The sequence below is a fragment of the Trachurus trachurus genome, assembly GCF_905171665.1.
Source record: "Trachurus trachurus genome assembly, chromosome: 4".
In the NCBI taxonomy this organism is placed as follows: domain Eukaryota; kingdom Metazoa; phylum Chordata; class Actinopteri; order Carangiformes; family Carangidae; genus Trachurus; species Trachurus trachurus.
Window position 1 is genome coordinate 12,868,049 of NC_139898.1, and position 16,505 is coordinate 12,884,553.

The window sequence follows — 16,505 nt, forward strand, 5'->3', positions numbered from 1 at the left end:
AGTACAGCCAAGAGAAGAGAGTAAAAAGACTCAAGCAAAAAGCAATGAAACTGAGCAGTGGAGTCAGGCAAGACTGAAAAGGGACTGAGGAGGTGTATTACTGCATGTCACAGGCTAGCTGAGTGAAAGATGAATGTGGGAGCTGAATATGGGCAGTAGACACACTTAATTTATCCCAGAAAAATGTTTGGTACAAACAGCAGGTCTAGACAGCATTCAGCAAAAATAAGGTCATGTTGCGTAACAGGCGCATTTGATTTTGTGTTAACATATAATATATCCCATTTCACTGTGAACTGCTACCGAATACTCTCTCAGCATTATTTACATGTTTGAAGATACTGTAATTGATGTAAGACAAAGAATCCCAGACAGAAAGTAAAAAAAGAAAAAAATCAATTTGTTATATATATTATTGTTTTATATAACATATTTTGTTATGTAAACTGAAGAGGGGCAATCTTAGTCATCAGTATGAACATGCATGTAGTGATGGGTCATAAAAACTTAATGTGCACAAATGTGTTATATCTCTTCTTTTATTGTTTTTTCCCCTGACTTTAATAAATAGTGGTTGTTAATCATTTAGTAGTGGTGTGTATTTCCAGTCTCATGCTACCATAACATCTGTTGTGTCAATCTGAGGTCTTTCAGCCCCCTCTGGCCTTATCCTCTCGTTACTCTCCAGGATAGGCTTTATATAGCACATGCTTACCTGGGGGGTAGATGACATCTGTCTCCCAAGAGACGGGCTCATCTTCCTCCTCTTCCTCATCCAAACCGCAAGCAAACATCCTGAGGGAAAGCACACAACAAAACAAATTGGGGAAAAAATGATATATTTTAAACAGAATAAAGTGCCACCCTGTCAATTTATTTTTTTTTTTATCAACAGGGACAAAGACAATACAGTACGTCAACCCTCTGACAGCTTGTTAGAAGATAAGTAATAAGCCCACAGTTCTACAAAGCACATACTGATAAAGATGATACGAAGATGTGCATGTGCGAGGGCATATGTGTGTATATGTGTATTGTGGGGGATGCTGTTACACACACAAAAAAAGGAGGGGGGGGGGGGGGGGGGGGGGTCGTGACAAGTGTAATCTCATTATGGAGTGTGCCCTTTCCCTTTCACACATTTCAATCAGTCCACTCATGACACACACACACACACACACACACACACACACACACACACACACACACACACACACACACACACACACACACACACAGTAATGGCGCTTCTCTGGTCTTCTTAATTAGGGCCTGGTGGAAACAATTGGCACCCATTCAGATTCACCCTCCCCATTAGTATGAATATTAAGCTTGTCATTCATTAACATAAAAATACATTTTAAAATCTGAACAATGGTGGAACTTCATCGCTGCAGCACAAGATAGTTTCATTCCCTGCATCAAATATTACTTTAATATGACACAGTGAGCACAAAATTGTCATTTGGACAAATATTGATGTGATTTTCCCTCACAACCCCCTAGAGCTACATGTGACAACACACAGGAAACACACTATGTAAGAAAAATGTGGTTAAAAAAAACTGCTTGGCTTTCACACTGCCCTCACCCAATACAAAAAAGACAAGATCTTACACAAAAGAAAGAGGGGGAGTTTATAATAGACGGTTTCAAAATAGTTGTATTCACTGTCACTAAAATTCTCAGTGTGTCCTCAGTAGGTGGCTTTCTTCTCTGTTAAGATTACGTATCGTCCAGGAGACAAAATGGCCCACATGTCCTTCCTATTTCCAGAAATACTGAATAGAGCAGCCCACTACATGTAACACACAGCGTCCTCTCTCTGTGAGAGCAGTGAGTAATGTTTGGCAATGGGGGGATGAAGACCTTTTGTTTTGTAACAGCTCACAGAGCATGAGTGATGCCAGCTGAGCCACAGGGGCATGAGGTAGGTAGCTGTGACTGTGACTGCATATGTGTGTGTGTGTGTGTGTGTGTGTGTGTGTGCGTGCGTGCGTGCGTGCGTGCGTGCGTGCGTGCGTGTGTAGAAAGACCGTTTTTATAACCTAACTGCATGAACTAGTATGTGTGGATGTGTGGGCACAAGTGTGGAGGGTGTGTGTGTAGTGAAGAGTGTGTGATGCGTGGGAGGCATGTGTGTACTTTCCTGCATTGTAGATAGAGACACACACAGGGAAATATTGGTTGCTTTGTGCTTTTGTCACATGGACAGTCCATGTTTGCTTACCTTGTTACTGTCTGTGCTTTATTTCTTCCTGTAATCATCGATATCCATTATTTCCAGAAATTACTTTTTCTTCCCTTTTGCTACTGAAAGCTCTTCTACCCACTCCTAACGTCTCCAACATTTAACAGCTCTTATCCTGCCACCTCCACCACTGCGGTTATATAAAAAAACATTAAAAGGGGCAATTATGTGCGACTTTCAACAAGTTCAACAATGAATAGAAAGGGTTTTTAGCAGAGTGGTTTTTGGACTTATGTCATGCTGTACCTACAACTTCAGGGTTTAGAGGTCTTTGACTATATCAGACTCTGCTATATAACCATGTTCCTCTATCTTTTCCGGTGCATTTTATGTTCAAAATTGCATGATGCCACCAGTTAGAGTTGTCAAGTTGTATTATTGTTACAATATTGGATTACATTCTGACAATAATGAATGAAACTCAATTGATACAATTTTTGTGTATTAATATATGTAAGAATGCTGATTTTGAATAGGTTATTTATTTTCTCCATTTACACTGTTCGCACCTTTCTTTTCAATTAAGAAAATATGTATGTATGTAAGATGTATTTGATCACATCTAATAATTATTGATTCTAACCTGATATATTTCATAATTTCGCATTTTAATCAGATAATGGAGTATTTTGCAGATCTTCGGAACTCTAAAACTATAGAACTCTCAACAACAATTTGACGGTTGGCCATGCAGTTTTGGTGCCACCAGTTACAAGCTTCCATAAAACTTTTATACACACATTCAAGTCCCCCAGAGGATGAATTACACTATAACACATATGTAGTTTAACCTTTCTTGTAGCGCTCCTCTGTTGTTAAACTTTCACTTTGTCCAGAACAGGACTTTGTTTTGTGATCAAATATCTGCAAAGTTTATGCCACTGGGTTTTACTTTGCACTTATTGCTAATTAGTAAACATAAGCATGGTAAAATGCTCAGATAAGATGGCACACATGGTAAGACTACATGGTAAGCCTCAGTTATAACTGCAGGAATATTAGTATATGTCACTGTGAGCATGTATGTTAGCACATTTAGTTTAAACCACCACTGTACATAGGCATGGCCTAAGAGGGCTGCTAAAATGGCATAAGGCTCTTCACAACATTATAAGGACTTATAATAAAGACCCCTTGAGTCTTTTTGTTTTGCATGTTGCATTTCTCTGGATAGCAACAATAACCTTGCAAGGCTTAAATCTGTAGTCCAGTAGGCATATTCCACTTTAAGAGCTGAGGAGCCTTTTGCTGTTGGTCATTAATACTGCATAGACTCCAGCGTGATGCCTCTACTCATTGTAAGTCACCCCTAATGTTCATATTTACACTGAGCAGGGTAATTAATTCTAAAGACCCATCTGCCCTTTTGCTTGTTTAAATATTTATACAGCAGTCAGTCTTTTTTCAGTCACCATTTATTCCCATCCACTGTTGCCTGTTTTGCCTGGCATTGCAAGAGAACAGCTCCCATATATGGCAGAGGGATTGATTTATTTCTCTGTTATAATTCATCAGTCTTGATGATCAGAGAGATATAGGCAAGGAAGCGCATTAATCAACTTGAAAACATTATTATGCAACAACAACAAAAAAGCTGCAAATATCAAGAGTGGCATTGTAAAAACCACAGTGACACTGACAGTAATCAATAGTTGTGTTAGTCAATGCATACTTGAGCCAGTTTCAATGTCTGACTGATTCATTTTTAGCCTGAATGCAGTGAATCAAAGTCAGACGGTTTCACAGCTGTCACATGGCCCTCAATTTTGAAAGACAGAATCAAAACTTTCCCTCCTCTGTTTCGTTATATTTGTCTGTTTGTGACAGCTTTCAACGCAACAGTGGCAACAGATACACTTCAGTCATTTGTTGCCGTGGCAACTGCTGCCAGCATGAGCATCCGCGCTTGTGCAGTCAAGAGTCTTTAAAGGGCTAGCTTGCAGTGAGACAGACTGGGAAGTTGGAGGAGGCTAAACAGGACAAAGGTGTTTTTTTTTTAGGTCCAACAAGTCTGAGAAAAATGAGTTCAAGTTTCACTGTAGCATCTACAAACTTTAAACAAAGTATGCATGAAAAAACTAGTAAGAAAGAAAAGTAATGTTCTCTGTTTGTTTTCTTTTTACTATTTTTTTTATTTTTTAACAGTAGGTATTACCAACTACATAGTGTCATTTTTTTAAATGTTTTTCTCTACATGATCTTGCACGTCATGTCCCATTTTGCAGGGTGTAAGCTCTGCATGAGGTCTGATGAGAACAAGTCTGACAGCAATTCAATCCGTGCTGCCAGTGCAATGAATTGGACAAAACAGGTAAGACAAACGCATCAGATGATGATGAAAGGCTCAAAACAAATATACTTCACTTTAACAGGGACCAAAAAAAAAGATCCCAAAATGCACTGTGTATACTTTCAAGTGACAAAACAAGAGCTCATGTTCACACATAAACACATGCACATAGGCAAACAGGAGAATCATTACCTACCTACGACGTACGTTGTGTGGTCTGCTGTATGAAGAACTTCTCCACATGGCCATCCTGAAGCAAAGTCACGCCTGGAGGGGTAACAGTTTCTAATGTAAGTCAAGCAACAAACATTTGTTTGCAGTTATTTGGTTTTCTTTAATACCTGATACAGTACACACCCAAGGGAAAGATACATCTCAAAATGTACTGATATACAATCCTTTGGTGATGAAATAATGCAACATAAGCGAAAGTGAAGCCTTCACACCAGAACGACTGGTAGGCACTTGTCTTGTTTTACATTTGTGACTCATATCATTCCTGATGGCATCCTGGGGTGACTTTGGCAGACTCCATTCACAACAACATTCAAAATGCATTACATATGTGCTAAGATAGATTTTTTCTCACCAAGATGCTGACTGATAAGGGTATGACACGCCTCTATCACCATGGATGGATTTAGAAGGAGGTTGAACTTGACCATGGCGGTCCAAACTGGTTGTGATGTATCTGGAAAAAAGAAAAAAAAACACAGCACATACATTGATTTATTTCTACTATATAATACTATTATACTGCACATCTGACTTTTATAAATAGCTGAAGGACATTGCATAAAACAGCAGCATGCCATACATTCATACGTTTAATTGACTTTGACTAACTTTTCCAAGGAGTCGGCAAACTTCAATTTTTATCTCAAGAAGATCAAGCTTGCATTTTTTCTCTTCAAACTGCCTGTGGTGTCAAACAAAAAGTTTGTGTTGTTGAAACTACATCTTGCAAAGTATCCTTCAGTCAGTGTTGGGAAAGAGCCAAAAAGTCTATTTGTGATCCATGATCTTCCGATACACTTTTCTGTGTTTGTTATACATCACCGTGACTTTCAAGTCTTCTTACCTTGCCACATTACATAATTTTGCAGTGTCTGCGACTGATGTGCCAGCAAACCAGGGAACAACTACAGAAAGTGGTGGCTGCTGCCTACAGAAAGTGACTCATAACCGGTTGAATACGGTAGAATGTGGCAGCTTTCAATGAGGTCTGACAATCACTGTTTGTATAATAAGATCTCAAGGCAACATAAGGCAACTTAGAGTGTAAAGACGGCAGATGGTTGCTGGCATATGATTCACAATCACAAGCATGTAAACGCATATTTCTTCATGTAAAATTGCAAATGTTGCTTTTCAATCCTTGATTTAATTCAATTAAATGAGCGCAAACTAGTGGAGCCGAGTGTGAAGTACTGCGTATAATGGTCACAATTATGGCTGAAATATGTGTTCAGCAATTACACATGACATCATACAAAACTCCCACTCAGAAATAACTTTGTTACTTTTTAAATTGTGTTTTAGCTGGGATTATAGAGATATTATTGTACAGTATCACAGAAAAGAACAAATGGGAATGTTGGTTCAGTTGTGGCAGTGCATGAAACTGAAGACCCTCTGAAGGAAGATGCTAACGGAGAAAGCTGCAAACCACTTCAAAAGAGATCGATACCAATCAAGGACAATACCCACTACTGACATAAAAACTGACTTCTGCAGAGCCTGGGTCAGACACTCAGAGCAATCTGTTTGTGATCAGGAGCAGATTGGCCAGCCTCAAACAACTGGTAGAGATGTCGAAATAACAAACAAAAAGAGGCACAGCATGGCCCTTTTAGTTGAGCCCTTATGCTGTTTACAGTGTCTGTATAATGAAAATACTGTGACAATTATTGATATGCATCCCCCACACTCTACAGTCCATCACCACATAATGTAACTGCTACGCAAATTAGCAGTTAACGTGTAGCAAAACCAGCCATAGAAAGGAAAATTACTATTTATATAATACTTATATGACAATAATTTGATACAGATTGTATTTGTTGCCCAGTGACAGTTGAAGAATTCTACCACAAAGAAAAGCATGTCTCATTATATCTGTGCGAAGTCTGACTAAAGTAGGGTCAAGATGGTCTACTGTTGAATTTACATTTTTAAAAAAACACTTGAGAAGTTTTAACAGATCCTCGTGAATGCAGGAGCATGAGGCATATGGAGGAGCTGAAACCTGGGTTTTATTCCAGTCCACTGAGGAAGAACAGAGAGATCCAGAGCAGCGCACAGACAGAGCTAAATGGTAGTCACTCTTTATCGAGGGAGGCCCTTAGTCACGACTGCGTTGCTGTCTTGCTCTGGTTGCAAAGTGAGAGGCGAAAGAGAGGGCTCAAGAGAGCGGAGAAGGTGACATGGGGGCAGGGAGGGGGAGAGCTGGCGGAGGAGGAGGGGCGGGGTGGAGGAGTGCTGTTTGTATGAGCAGCGCGTGCACCGACATTAACCTTCCCCATTAATGAACCGCTGGAGGGACTTCACATTGGCAACGCTAAACACAGGAAGGAAGCGGGGAAAGAGAGGGTGAGGGTGAGGTGGAAGAGGAGGAGGAAAGTTGTGTGCAGAGGGACAGAGGGGGTGATTCTATCCGGCCTTGTCACTTTTCCTGCCCTCGTTGCCGGTTCAATCAGTAACACACATTAGGAGTAAATTGAGTGGATAGATGATGCAGCTGCTTTCAGGCAGTCTGGGGCAGACAGAGCAATTACCACCACCGAGCCCTGTTTAGCCGCGTGACGTACAAACCAAACACTATGACTTAAGACAGGCCGGTGGGTGGACAGAAATGGGGTGGGAGCACCTCTTTCGTTTCAACTGATTTAATATCTGCAATGTTAAAGTGCTTCCTTCCATGCCCGGAAAAAAGATGTGGAGCTCATATTACCCAATCATTCAAGAGTGCAACTTCACACAATGGATGCAGAATAGTGTTACTGATGGGGAACAGCTGGGTAGCTTCCACAAAATGTAGAAAAGAAAAGTTGGTGTGACTTTGTAACCAAGGAAAAACTCATGTGATGTAATTTATCCTCCAGGTCACAACAGCCCTGTTGTGACCGGTTCAGCTCCTAATATTCACTGACACTGAAATGTCAGCTGTCGCTCCTCGGGGCAGGCACAGTGACAGACATCACTTCTCTCTCTGGAGGATGACATGTCTGGAGAGAATAAGAGCACATTTATTTCAGGACTGTTTTGATGTCCAAAATTAAAGGCTAATGACGTTTTGTATTGAGTGAGGAGGACGTATACGGAGGCTGCAGAGACAAACACTGAAAGGGAGAGATGGAGGATTAAAAGACGGTAGAAGGACGCCCTCGTCTGGTTCTGTTTGTTAATTGCAGCTACACAGCATGGACTCCCAGGCCAACTAAAAGTAAGCCCATTTCAAAGCTTGCATTGCAATATGTTGCACTGTTGCGATATAACGATATAAAGTTAACAAGCAAGCCATTTATGAAGTGCGTCACCATCATCTAGCTTAAGCTAACTTTACAGATAGATGTCATATGACTAATTTAGTTCATGTTAAATTTATTTTTAACACTTATATATTTTTCTCTGTTCAGTCATTGTTGCGACAAATCGTTGCTAAAAAAGACCAGACAAGGGCAAGGGTCAACAAAGAGCATTAGCTAAATTAGCATTAACTGTTAGATAGCTTAGCTGTAACGTTAGCCTACTGGTATCTACGTGAATGGCGACCTATACGTTAAGTTAGGCTAGTAGGCTATATCATAGACATATATACAGCCTAGTAAGTTAACTTACACTATGCTAAACGTTAATGTTATAAAAGAAACACAAAAGAAACACGGCCATATTACCAAGCAAAAACAAGAGGGCCTTTATGTTTATAATTCATGTAAACCTTGTTTTGAAGTTCATCTTTTCAGTTTTTGGTCTTTCGGTTCTGTTTTAATCCTCTCCTTAAAAGCCTACATTTTTTTTTAACCTATCATATTTCTCAGACTAGCGACCTCATAACTTAAAGAAAACTTACTTGCATTATGCTCGAAGCAGACGGTTCGTAGACACAAGTGCCTGGTGTGCTCTCTCGCGTTCACGCCAGGCACGCGGACGTCACGTGACCGGACTTGCCTCAATGACCACTCTGGACTTGGGGTAAACTTTGGGTGTCGCGGAAGAGCGGTGTGGAGGAATATTTCAAAGTTTTTGTGTAGTTTTATGGACCTGTTTGTGTCGGGCAGGCATGCATTGCCAGAGCGCGCCACAGGCAAATTCAATACAGGACTGTTTAGGCTGTAAAATGTCCTAAATTATGTCATTTCGAGTAAACTCCGGACTATTATCCCTTCAGGACACTAGATTTAGCAACTAAGATTGCCGCGGACGAGCAGTATGGAGGAATATTACAGGTAACAAGGTCTGTTTATAAACCTGTGTATAATTTGAATAGCTGAGTGTTGAATCCAGGGTATGTTTATATATGGTAGCTACTAGGCCCAGTTTAATATAATGGGTTAGGGTTAAAAATATAGCCTGTATATATTTATTTAAAGTAGGGAGTCTCTGCTTCATCTCTCCATTAGTTTGGGGGTCCTTGGCCTGAAGATATCTTCCTCCACTAGATGGCGTTGGCGTTGTTGCCTTTTCTGTTAATGTTACAGCAAGTACAGTAGGCCTATGTGTCACTCTGAGCTTCCCACCTGCCCTGTCACAGATGCCTACGCTCACTCTAATTCACATCAGACGGTCCACCATGGGCTTCCTAAATTTCATGCTACCCCATAGACCCCAGCCACTTGAAAGAGGCCAATATTTCAATAAGATGGGTCCAGTTAAGCTGCGTCCTTATAAAGATCATACATTAGGTAGTGGGCGACCCAAAGTCCCCACCATGCTGTATTCATTTGAAAGGCGCAGCAGTGATGATCCAAACCATATGAGGGGCTGAATGGATCTGCAGAGACCCAGTGAAGAGGCAGGCCACCCACGGCCACCGCTCACTGCTCCCTTTTTCGTCTTTCTTCCCCTCCTAGGTCAAGCAGCATTCCTTCGGTGCCCTGGGGATCTTTGCTGAAGAAGGTAACATCATTAATAAAGACTCAGATACTACAGCATGCTACCTGCACCCCCTTCACCCCCACCGACCCCCCAACGATCAAAAGGAAACATAAAAAAAAACGGTGACAGACAGATGGTCAGACTCACATTACTTTGACATTAGTGCATACCTCTCAGTGTCAGGGGGTGAATGAGTGCAGGAAAGGAGACGAGCAGTGCAGATGTTCTGATCAAACAGGATAATACAGATTAGCCTCTAGTCACCTCTAGTGAGTTGTTTTTAAAGACTGGATGGTGTTAAGCAAACATGCCTATCCCTAACAGTCAAAAGAGACTGTATATGTAGCCACAGTGCTGCAGTATTTTCGGTCTTGGTTCCTGTGGCTGTCTGTATTTGATCATAGACGTAAAAAGGAGGGGGCAGACATGGACATTCTTGATAAGGTCTAACATGTTGTTTATTGAACTTGATATATTGCTGAAGGGCAGACCACCTTCACTACCTCTCTTCTCTCTCTCATCACTCTGTATTATTCTAACCACATTGATGAGCCCAGACAGTCAACAGAATGACAGTGTTGGAGAGGCAAATGACTTGACTTATTTAGACCTTGTCTTGGATATTTTTAGTTACTTGCTATTAATTTTCTTCAGAGTTATAGGGCCAGAAACCTCTCTGGAAAACACGTTAACCACTATGTTTCCGGTTGTCTTTTCCTTCATCTGTTTTTTTCTTCATCACCAGAAAGAAACAGAACTCAGGGTCACTGCTGGTTCACCATAGCATCACAATAATGGGAAAATAAATTAGTACGTCATTTTAATAGGCTGCATCTCCCTTCAAAAACACATAGATCCGCTTATAGAAAGGAAACAAGCATGATCAAACAATATTTGAATGGAGAATAAATATCCCTGGGCTATACCACATTAAAGACGGAGATGAGACAAAACAGAGGCTCACCAGAAAAATAAACAAGTGACTCAAACTGCTTCTTATGAGGTCAGATTTATGCAATAAAGTATTTTCCCCAAATACTTGAACAGCAAGACATAACATAAATTGAGTTGGTCAGTTCAGTAAACTGCATTAATCACCACTCCTGCCTTTGAAAAAGGGTATTTTAAAGGTGTAATAATGAGAAAGCTAATCGAAAAACCCACTTGAAGTCATTTCCAGGACTTAATTAGTCTTTAATTAAGCTAATATAGTGTGAAAATGTTTTGTGAGGTCATATAAGTGCTCAGCGTCTGGTGCTGGAGGGCATGGATCATTTCCCGACTCTGAAAATTGAGTCAGAGTCAAACTGTGTCCTGCCCTGGCTTATTACTGGCTGAGAGGATCGCCCATCCCAGCAGCATAATTCCATCTGGGCTAAATATTTATACAGAGGGGGAACGACATCACTTATCCACAACACATTCATTCACATAAGGGAGGGCTACTTCCAGAGCTGAGTTAGAGTAATCCACTCTATTTGCCATCACCTCTTCTTGCTGATTTTTGCGCAGACAAGTTTTCAGAGGAAAGTCTTTTTCCCAACCAGAGCTCACAATGAGATTTTTGATTTGTGCTTTTGGAGTGATCCTCACTTTGTATCAGATTGGGAGTAATCCAGCCAGCGGTGAGTGGACTTTTTTTCTTATTTTGAAAAGGTTTGGCTACAGTGTGCCTTGCTTTCAAAATAATTGCATGAATCATCTTCTGATTATCAGAGTGAGGTACTTTTTGAAGAATTCATATCTATGTGCTGCCTTTACTTCAGCTTTGTGGAGAAAATAGTGTAACGGTCTGTTTTAAACAGATGTGCTTTTGAAAAAGTTGATCATATATTGTATCTACTGTTTGTACAAAGAGTTAAGATATGTATACACAATTAATACCTCTGTAACATCTTCAAATATGTGCCATATTTTATGATTTTATATAATAGCAATTCTACAGTTTTAGTATGAGCCTGTTTTTTTGTTCAGCCTGACTGATGTTAAGATGGACAAAGAACTCCAGTGGCCAATAATTCAGAAACATAGAATACTTTTTGTGTGTTTATATGTTAATTTATATGTAAATGTATTTGTTAATTGTTTTAATTTGTATTTATTCTACTATTTCTAGCGGGGATGTGCTGGCTGCAGCAGAGTCAAGACCAACGGTGCGACATGGTGCTGATGAGAGGGGTGACCAGAGAGGAGTGCTGTGCCGGGGGTCGCCTGGACACAGCATGGTCCAACACCAGCCTGCCCATGAATGAGGTCAGCCTGCTGGGCTTCCTGGGAATCGTCTCCTGCAAACCATGCAAAGGTAAATAAACAGACTTTTAAAAACAAATTAGTTGAATCTGCAACGTTAATCAAGTTGAATAAATTAGTTACATATTTCTTTGTTTTCATCTCTGCTAGATATGGTATTACTCATTGCATCGAACCCAAAAAAGTTAAATCTGTATTACAATACTTTTAGCACATGTTTGAACAGTCACATTCCAAATAAACTAGGGAATTTGACTGAACACAGGTTGTTACTCTCACATGTTCTGCTTTTGGGTAAGTATTAGGAATTTTAGTCACTGCTCAGATATCATTCGCAGACTGAAAAACAGATGCCTTCGGGGTTGTAATTGATAAATTGGCTCTTCCATTACACAAAACAACAGTTGCTGCTCCTGGAGAGTCAGTGAAAGTTAATTTGAACCACGTCATTTGTGAATCGACATATTTACACAATGAGTTCCCGATGCAACTTTCTAACAAAATGCAGACGTGGATCGAGGAGAGTCGTTCCACATAACTCCACCCAGCTGTCCTGAGACGCTTCCTCCCCTGGAATCTCTGTGAGGTTCATTCAGGTTCACTTGCAGATAAATTCTGCTTTCATAAGCAGCACTTGCACTATGTGATCAGAAGCCAAAAATGTGAATTTCTCCATGCTGATAAGTTCCAGTAAAAACCAACCTACTGGCATTTTTTGGAAAACACAACCAACCACAACCCTGGGTTAGTCTGGCTGTGCCATATGGGTAAGAGACACAAAGATGTGGGTAGTATGTAGATAAACTCAAAATAGGCTGAAAGACCACAGTCAAAGGTAGCCTAGAGGATTATAAAAATGACTCCTGCATAAAAGTAAACAACTGTATCACATGGAAAATGGTTTAAGTTGGTAGAATCAGGTCCTCCGCCTTTCCTCCACCGCCTTGACTTCTTTCATTATGTGTTAACTTTTTCCAAAGATAGTTAAAAAAGAGCTCTGTTTGCTTCCATGAACAAAATAAGAAAATACATTCCTGCAGGCTGGAATAAATGCCTGCCACATGCCCAGATGTCTGGGACTCATAATGTGCAACACTATCTTGATCATTTGGAATTCTGTGGGAGGAAAATGTTGGTATTATGACAAATAAATAAAGGCTTGTCATTTCAGAAGAACGATACCAACGCCATCACAAGGCTGTAGTTTGTTTTCAGATGTCCCCTTGTCGCTGAGATAAAGAGCGTACATGTGTACACAAAAAGAAAGTTACTGATCAAGAGCAGCAGATAAATCAGGAGAGTCCAAGAAAAAGCACAGCGATGGAATAAAAACAGGATATTGAAGTGTTGGAAGAGGCAGGAAATAAGTCTCGGATTGTTTACAGAATCCTCTGAACTCAGAACTGATCAGGCGTCATCTCATAAGACTCAAAAAGGTCCTGGGTAGAGACGTGTACGCATTGTCTAATGTTGACCCTACATTGTGTAGGATTACAGTTCCTCCTGAGCTCTGACATTAGGGGGTGTCAGAAGAGCCTGGGGCTTCCTTGTTTCTCAGCCTGTAAACTTCTCTGACAGCTATTTGATCTCCGTCTGACTCGGAGCTCTTCCGTCCCTCTACAAGAGCTTAACCAAATTCTGTGTGCAGCCGTACACATAGATCTGTTATGAAAACACACCGGCCTCACATTCCACCAGGCGAGGCAACCCAGTGTGTAACAGTCAATAAAGAGATGTGATTATTGTAAATATTGTGCACGGGTGAAAATTGTGTTATGGTCTGGGAAAAACCCAGATTTCAAACTTGTTTTGTATGAAAATGCCTGTGTGGCAGCGTGGATCACCTGATGTAACTTTATACTGACACTGTGCAGTGCAGCTCTCACACACATGAAACCACTCGCTGTGTTTTTGTAGAGACTTGTGAGGGAGTCAAATGCAGTCCCGGGAAGGTCTGCAAGATGAGGATGGGAAGGCCTCAGTGCGTGTGCTCTCCAGACTGCTCTCACATTGCCCGGAAGCATCCTGTGTGCGGCAGCGATGGAAAGACATATAAGGATGAGTGTGTTCTGCTGATGGCCCGCTGCATGGGACACCCAGACCTGGAGGTCATGTACCAGGGCGAGTGCAAAAGTAAGCATGGTTTGTGTGTTTTATCGAAATTTCCATGCAAAGCTGTTCTGCACAGAAGCAAAAATAATGACTTTTTCTCACTAAATGATCTTACTTTGTCTTGCACAGAGTCATGCTCCAACGTGGTGTGCCCGGGGACTCACACCTGCGTGACCGACCAGACCAACAGTGCTCACTGCGTCATGTGCCGCACAACACCTTGCCCAATACCCATGCCGTCTGAGCAGCCAATCTGCGGCAATGACAACATCACCTACCCCAGCGCCTGTCACCTCCGCCGGGCCACTTGCTTCCTCGGCCGCTCCATAGGAGTCCGCCACTACGGCCACTGCAACAGTAAGACTACAAAAACAAACCCCACCTGTGAACTACTTTAGTCACCTGTTTTCATCTGTATTAATGTCAATAACAGCGACGACTCTGCCTGTCCTTCATACAGATCCCCCTCGGAGAGCTCAGGATATTGAGGGCAGTGAAGAAAACGCCGTCTAGATGAATGATTCCTTAGCATTTGCCTTTTCAAGTCATTTCAAGTGGTTTTCAAGTGTCACACCACTAGCTTTCCACGATGACCTCCTTTTTTTTTCTCCTTTTTTTTTTTCCTGACAATCACGCCCCCTCCCCCTTATACACAGAAAGACGATACATTTAAAATGGAAGACCTCTGTTGGAAGACACACTTTAGTGAAACTGCCTCAAAAAGATCAGCAAACCTGTGATCAGTTTTGTGTTGATACTGTGTAAGTTTGAAAGTCAGAGGCAGGGAAAAGCATGTGTCTTAAGATAGAAATATCTCATTAGCTCTTTGGGAGATGTGTGCATATTGTAAATAGAATACCACTGCTATTTATTGGAGAAGGTATCAAACTCTATTTATATTTTTAACCGTAGTAACTACTCCATATATCCTTGGGAAAGCTGATGCAAAAAAGTGTATTTATTGTGTTTTGTCTATTGTGTATGTATAATAGCGGTCTCTGGCATTGGCGTTTTACAACTTTTTACAGTCTCCATTCCCCACAAACAAACAGTTTTCCCTCTTAAGCTGATGGAAAGCAACTCTAATTTGTTTGGAAACTTGATACCACTTTATAGCCTGCCAGTGTGGTTTCAGTACACCACAAACAAGAACAGAACAACTGCAGCTGTATTGTATGTATTCCAGCTTTTGTCTGGGAGGTGAGGAAGGGGTTCAGCCTAAACAAACCTGTATAGTCTCTCTCCCTTTCTCACCCCACACGTGTTTACTCTGGATCCTGATCCAAACTCTCGGCCACCCGCTGATCACTAAAATTAACAGTTTGGTTGTGTTTGTAGTAGTCTCAGAAGACTGTTGGTACAACCCCAAGCCCTCTACAATACCTCCTCTGTTCAATGCTTGGCTTTGTTTTGTAAATGCATCTTTGTAGGTCATGCTAGTTCATTCCAATGCTGTTTTGCTGCTTTGACTTGATTGGACCTTTTTTTTTTTACTGGACAGACAAATGTAATTAGCAATGTCTGATTGAAAGGAAAATTGAATTTGTCTGGGAATGGACTGCAATTTGGGCCAACTGAATATACCTGATTATACTGCCACCAGAGATTAATCAGTCTGTCCAGTGTTGACACTGGTAAACCTGGTAGATATAAATACAAATGGTCAAATGATCCATTTTAATCTTTAAAGTCAAAACAGATGTCTGGATACTTTATCTTAATCTTTATAGTGTATTATGGACATTTTAATGACTCCTGTAAATAACAATCTCATGTGTACCTACCTGTGTACCTACTGTGAAATCTGAATGATGAATGCATCGACATATTTTTGTATTTTTGTACTGCCATTTCAAAACAACATAAAGTTTAATATTTGTCAAAGTGTGTCCTTTTTCTTTTATAGATTCCAGTTGAGTAACATTTGCAGTCTGCTTTTCATAAGCCAACCCACTCACCTCATGTTGATTGTCTCAATTGAAATAGGATACAGTGCATTTATAATAGCAATGCTGTGAAACTGTGTCTGACGTGAATGTTACGATATTTGGATACTTCCAAACTGTGTCACTGTCTTAATCATAGCCATCTTCAGCCAAATGAGCTCATGCTTGCACCCTTATGGTAACTGGACAGTGTGGGGTTTTGGTTGGTGGGTCAGGCTCTAGCAGACAGCCAGGCACACAGTTTATGTGTGCAGTGATTAGACCCCTCTTGTGTGTGTGTGTGTGTGTGTGTGTGTGTGTGTGTGTGTGTGTGTGTGTGTGTGTGTGTGTGTGTGTGTGTGTGTGTGTGTGTGTGTGTGTGTGTGTGTGTGTGTGTGTGCAGTTGTCAGGTTGCCTGTTACAGGCCCATATGAGAGGCAGCAGAGTATCAAATCCAGGCTGGTGCACCTTTTCTCCCCTGTCTCCTCAGGGATGTCCCCCTTCTCTGGATTAGGCAGCAGGGTTGAGTTGAGGAATGATTGTCTCGAACTGCTGAGGCCTGGGTACTGACTCACTTTCC

At 41.1% G+C, this 16,505-nt stretch overlaps 1 protein-coding gene across 2 annotated transcripts; it reads left to right on the forward strand.

Moving 5' to 3' along the window:
• Positions 1 to 11,010: 11,010 nt before the first annotated feature.
• fstl3 (follistatin-like 3 (secreted glycoprotein)) lies at positions 11,011 to 15,856 on the forward strand. Of its 2 annotated transcripts, none has more exons than XM_083969784.1 (5): positions 11,011 to 11,263; positions 11,755 to 11,940; positions 13,806 to 14,021; positions 14,130 to 14,357; positions 14,434 to 15,856. In XM_083969784.1, exons 1-5 carry the CDS (start codon positions 11,194 to 11,196, stop codon positions 14,511 to 14,513), a joined length of 780 nt encoding a protein of 259 aa, XP_083825910.1. In that variant the 5' UTR covers positions 11,011 to 11,193; the 3' UTR covers positions 14,514 to 15,856. The 2 variants fall into 2 exon arrangements, with proteins under 2 accessions (XP_083825910.1, XP_083825911.1); XM_083969785.1 differs by having other exon boundaries at positions 14,461 to 15,856.
• Positions 15,857 to 16,505: the final 649 nt, after the last annotated feature.

Bases quoted from the DNA above. Each gene is read 5' to 3' on its own strand.
- fstl3 (XM_083969784.1), top strand. From the start codon at position 11,194: ATGAGATTTTTGATTTGTGCTTTTGGAGTGATCCTCACTTTGTATCAG. The intron at 11,941-13,805 runs GTAAATAAACAG...GTGTTTTTGTAG, and splicing joins CTCCTGCAAACCATGCAAAG to AGACTTGTGAGGGAGTCAAA. The intron at 14,022-14,129 runs GTAAGCATGGTT...TGTCTTGCACAG, and splicing joins GTACCAGGGCGAGTGCAAAA to AGTCATGCTCCAACGTGGTG.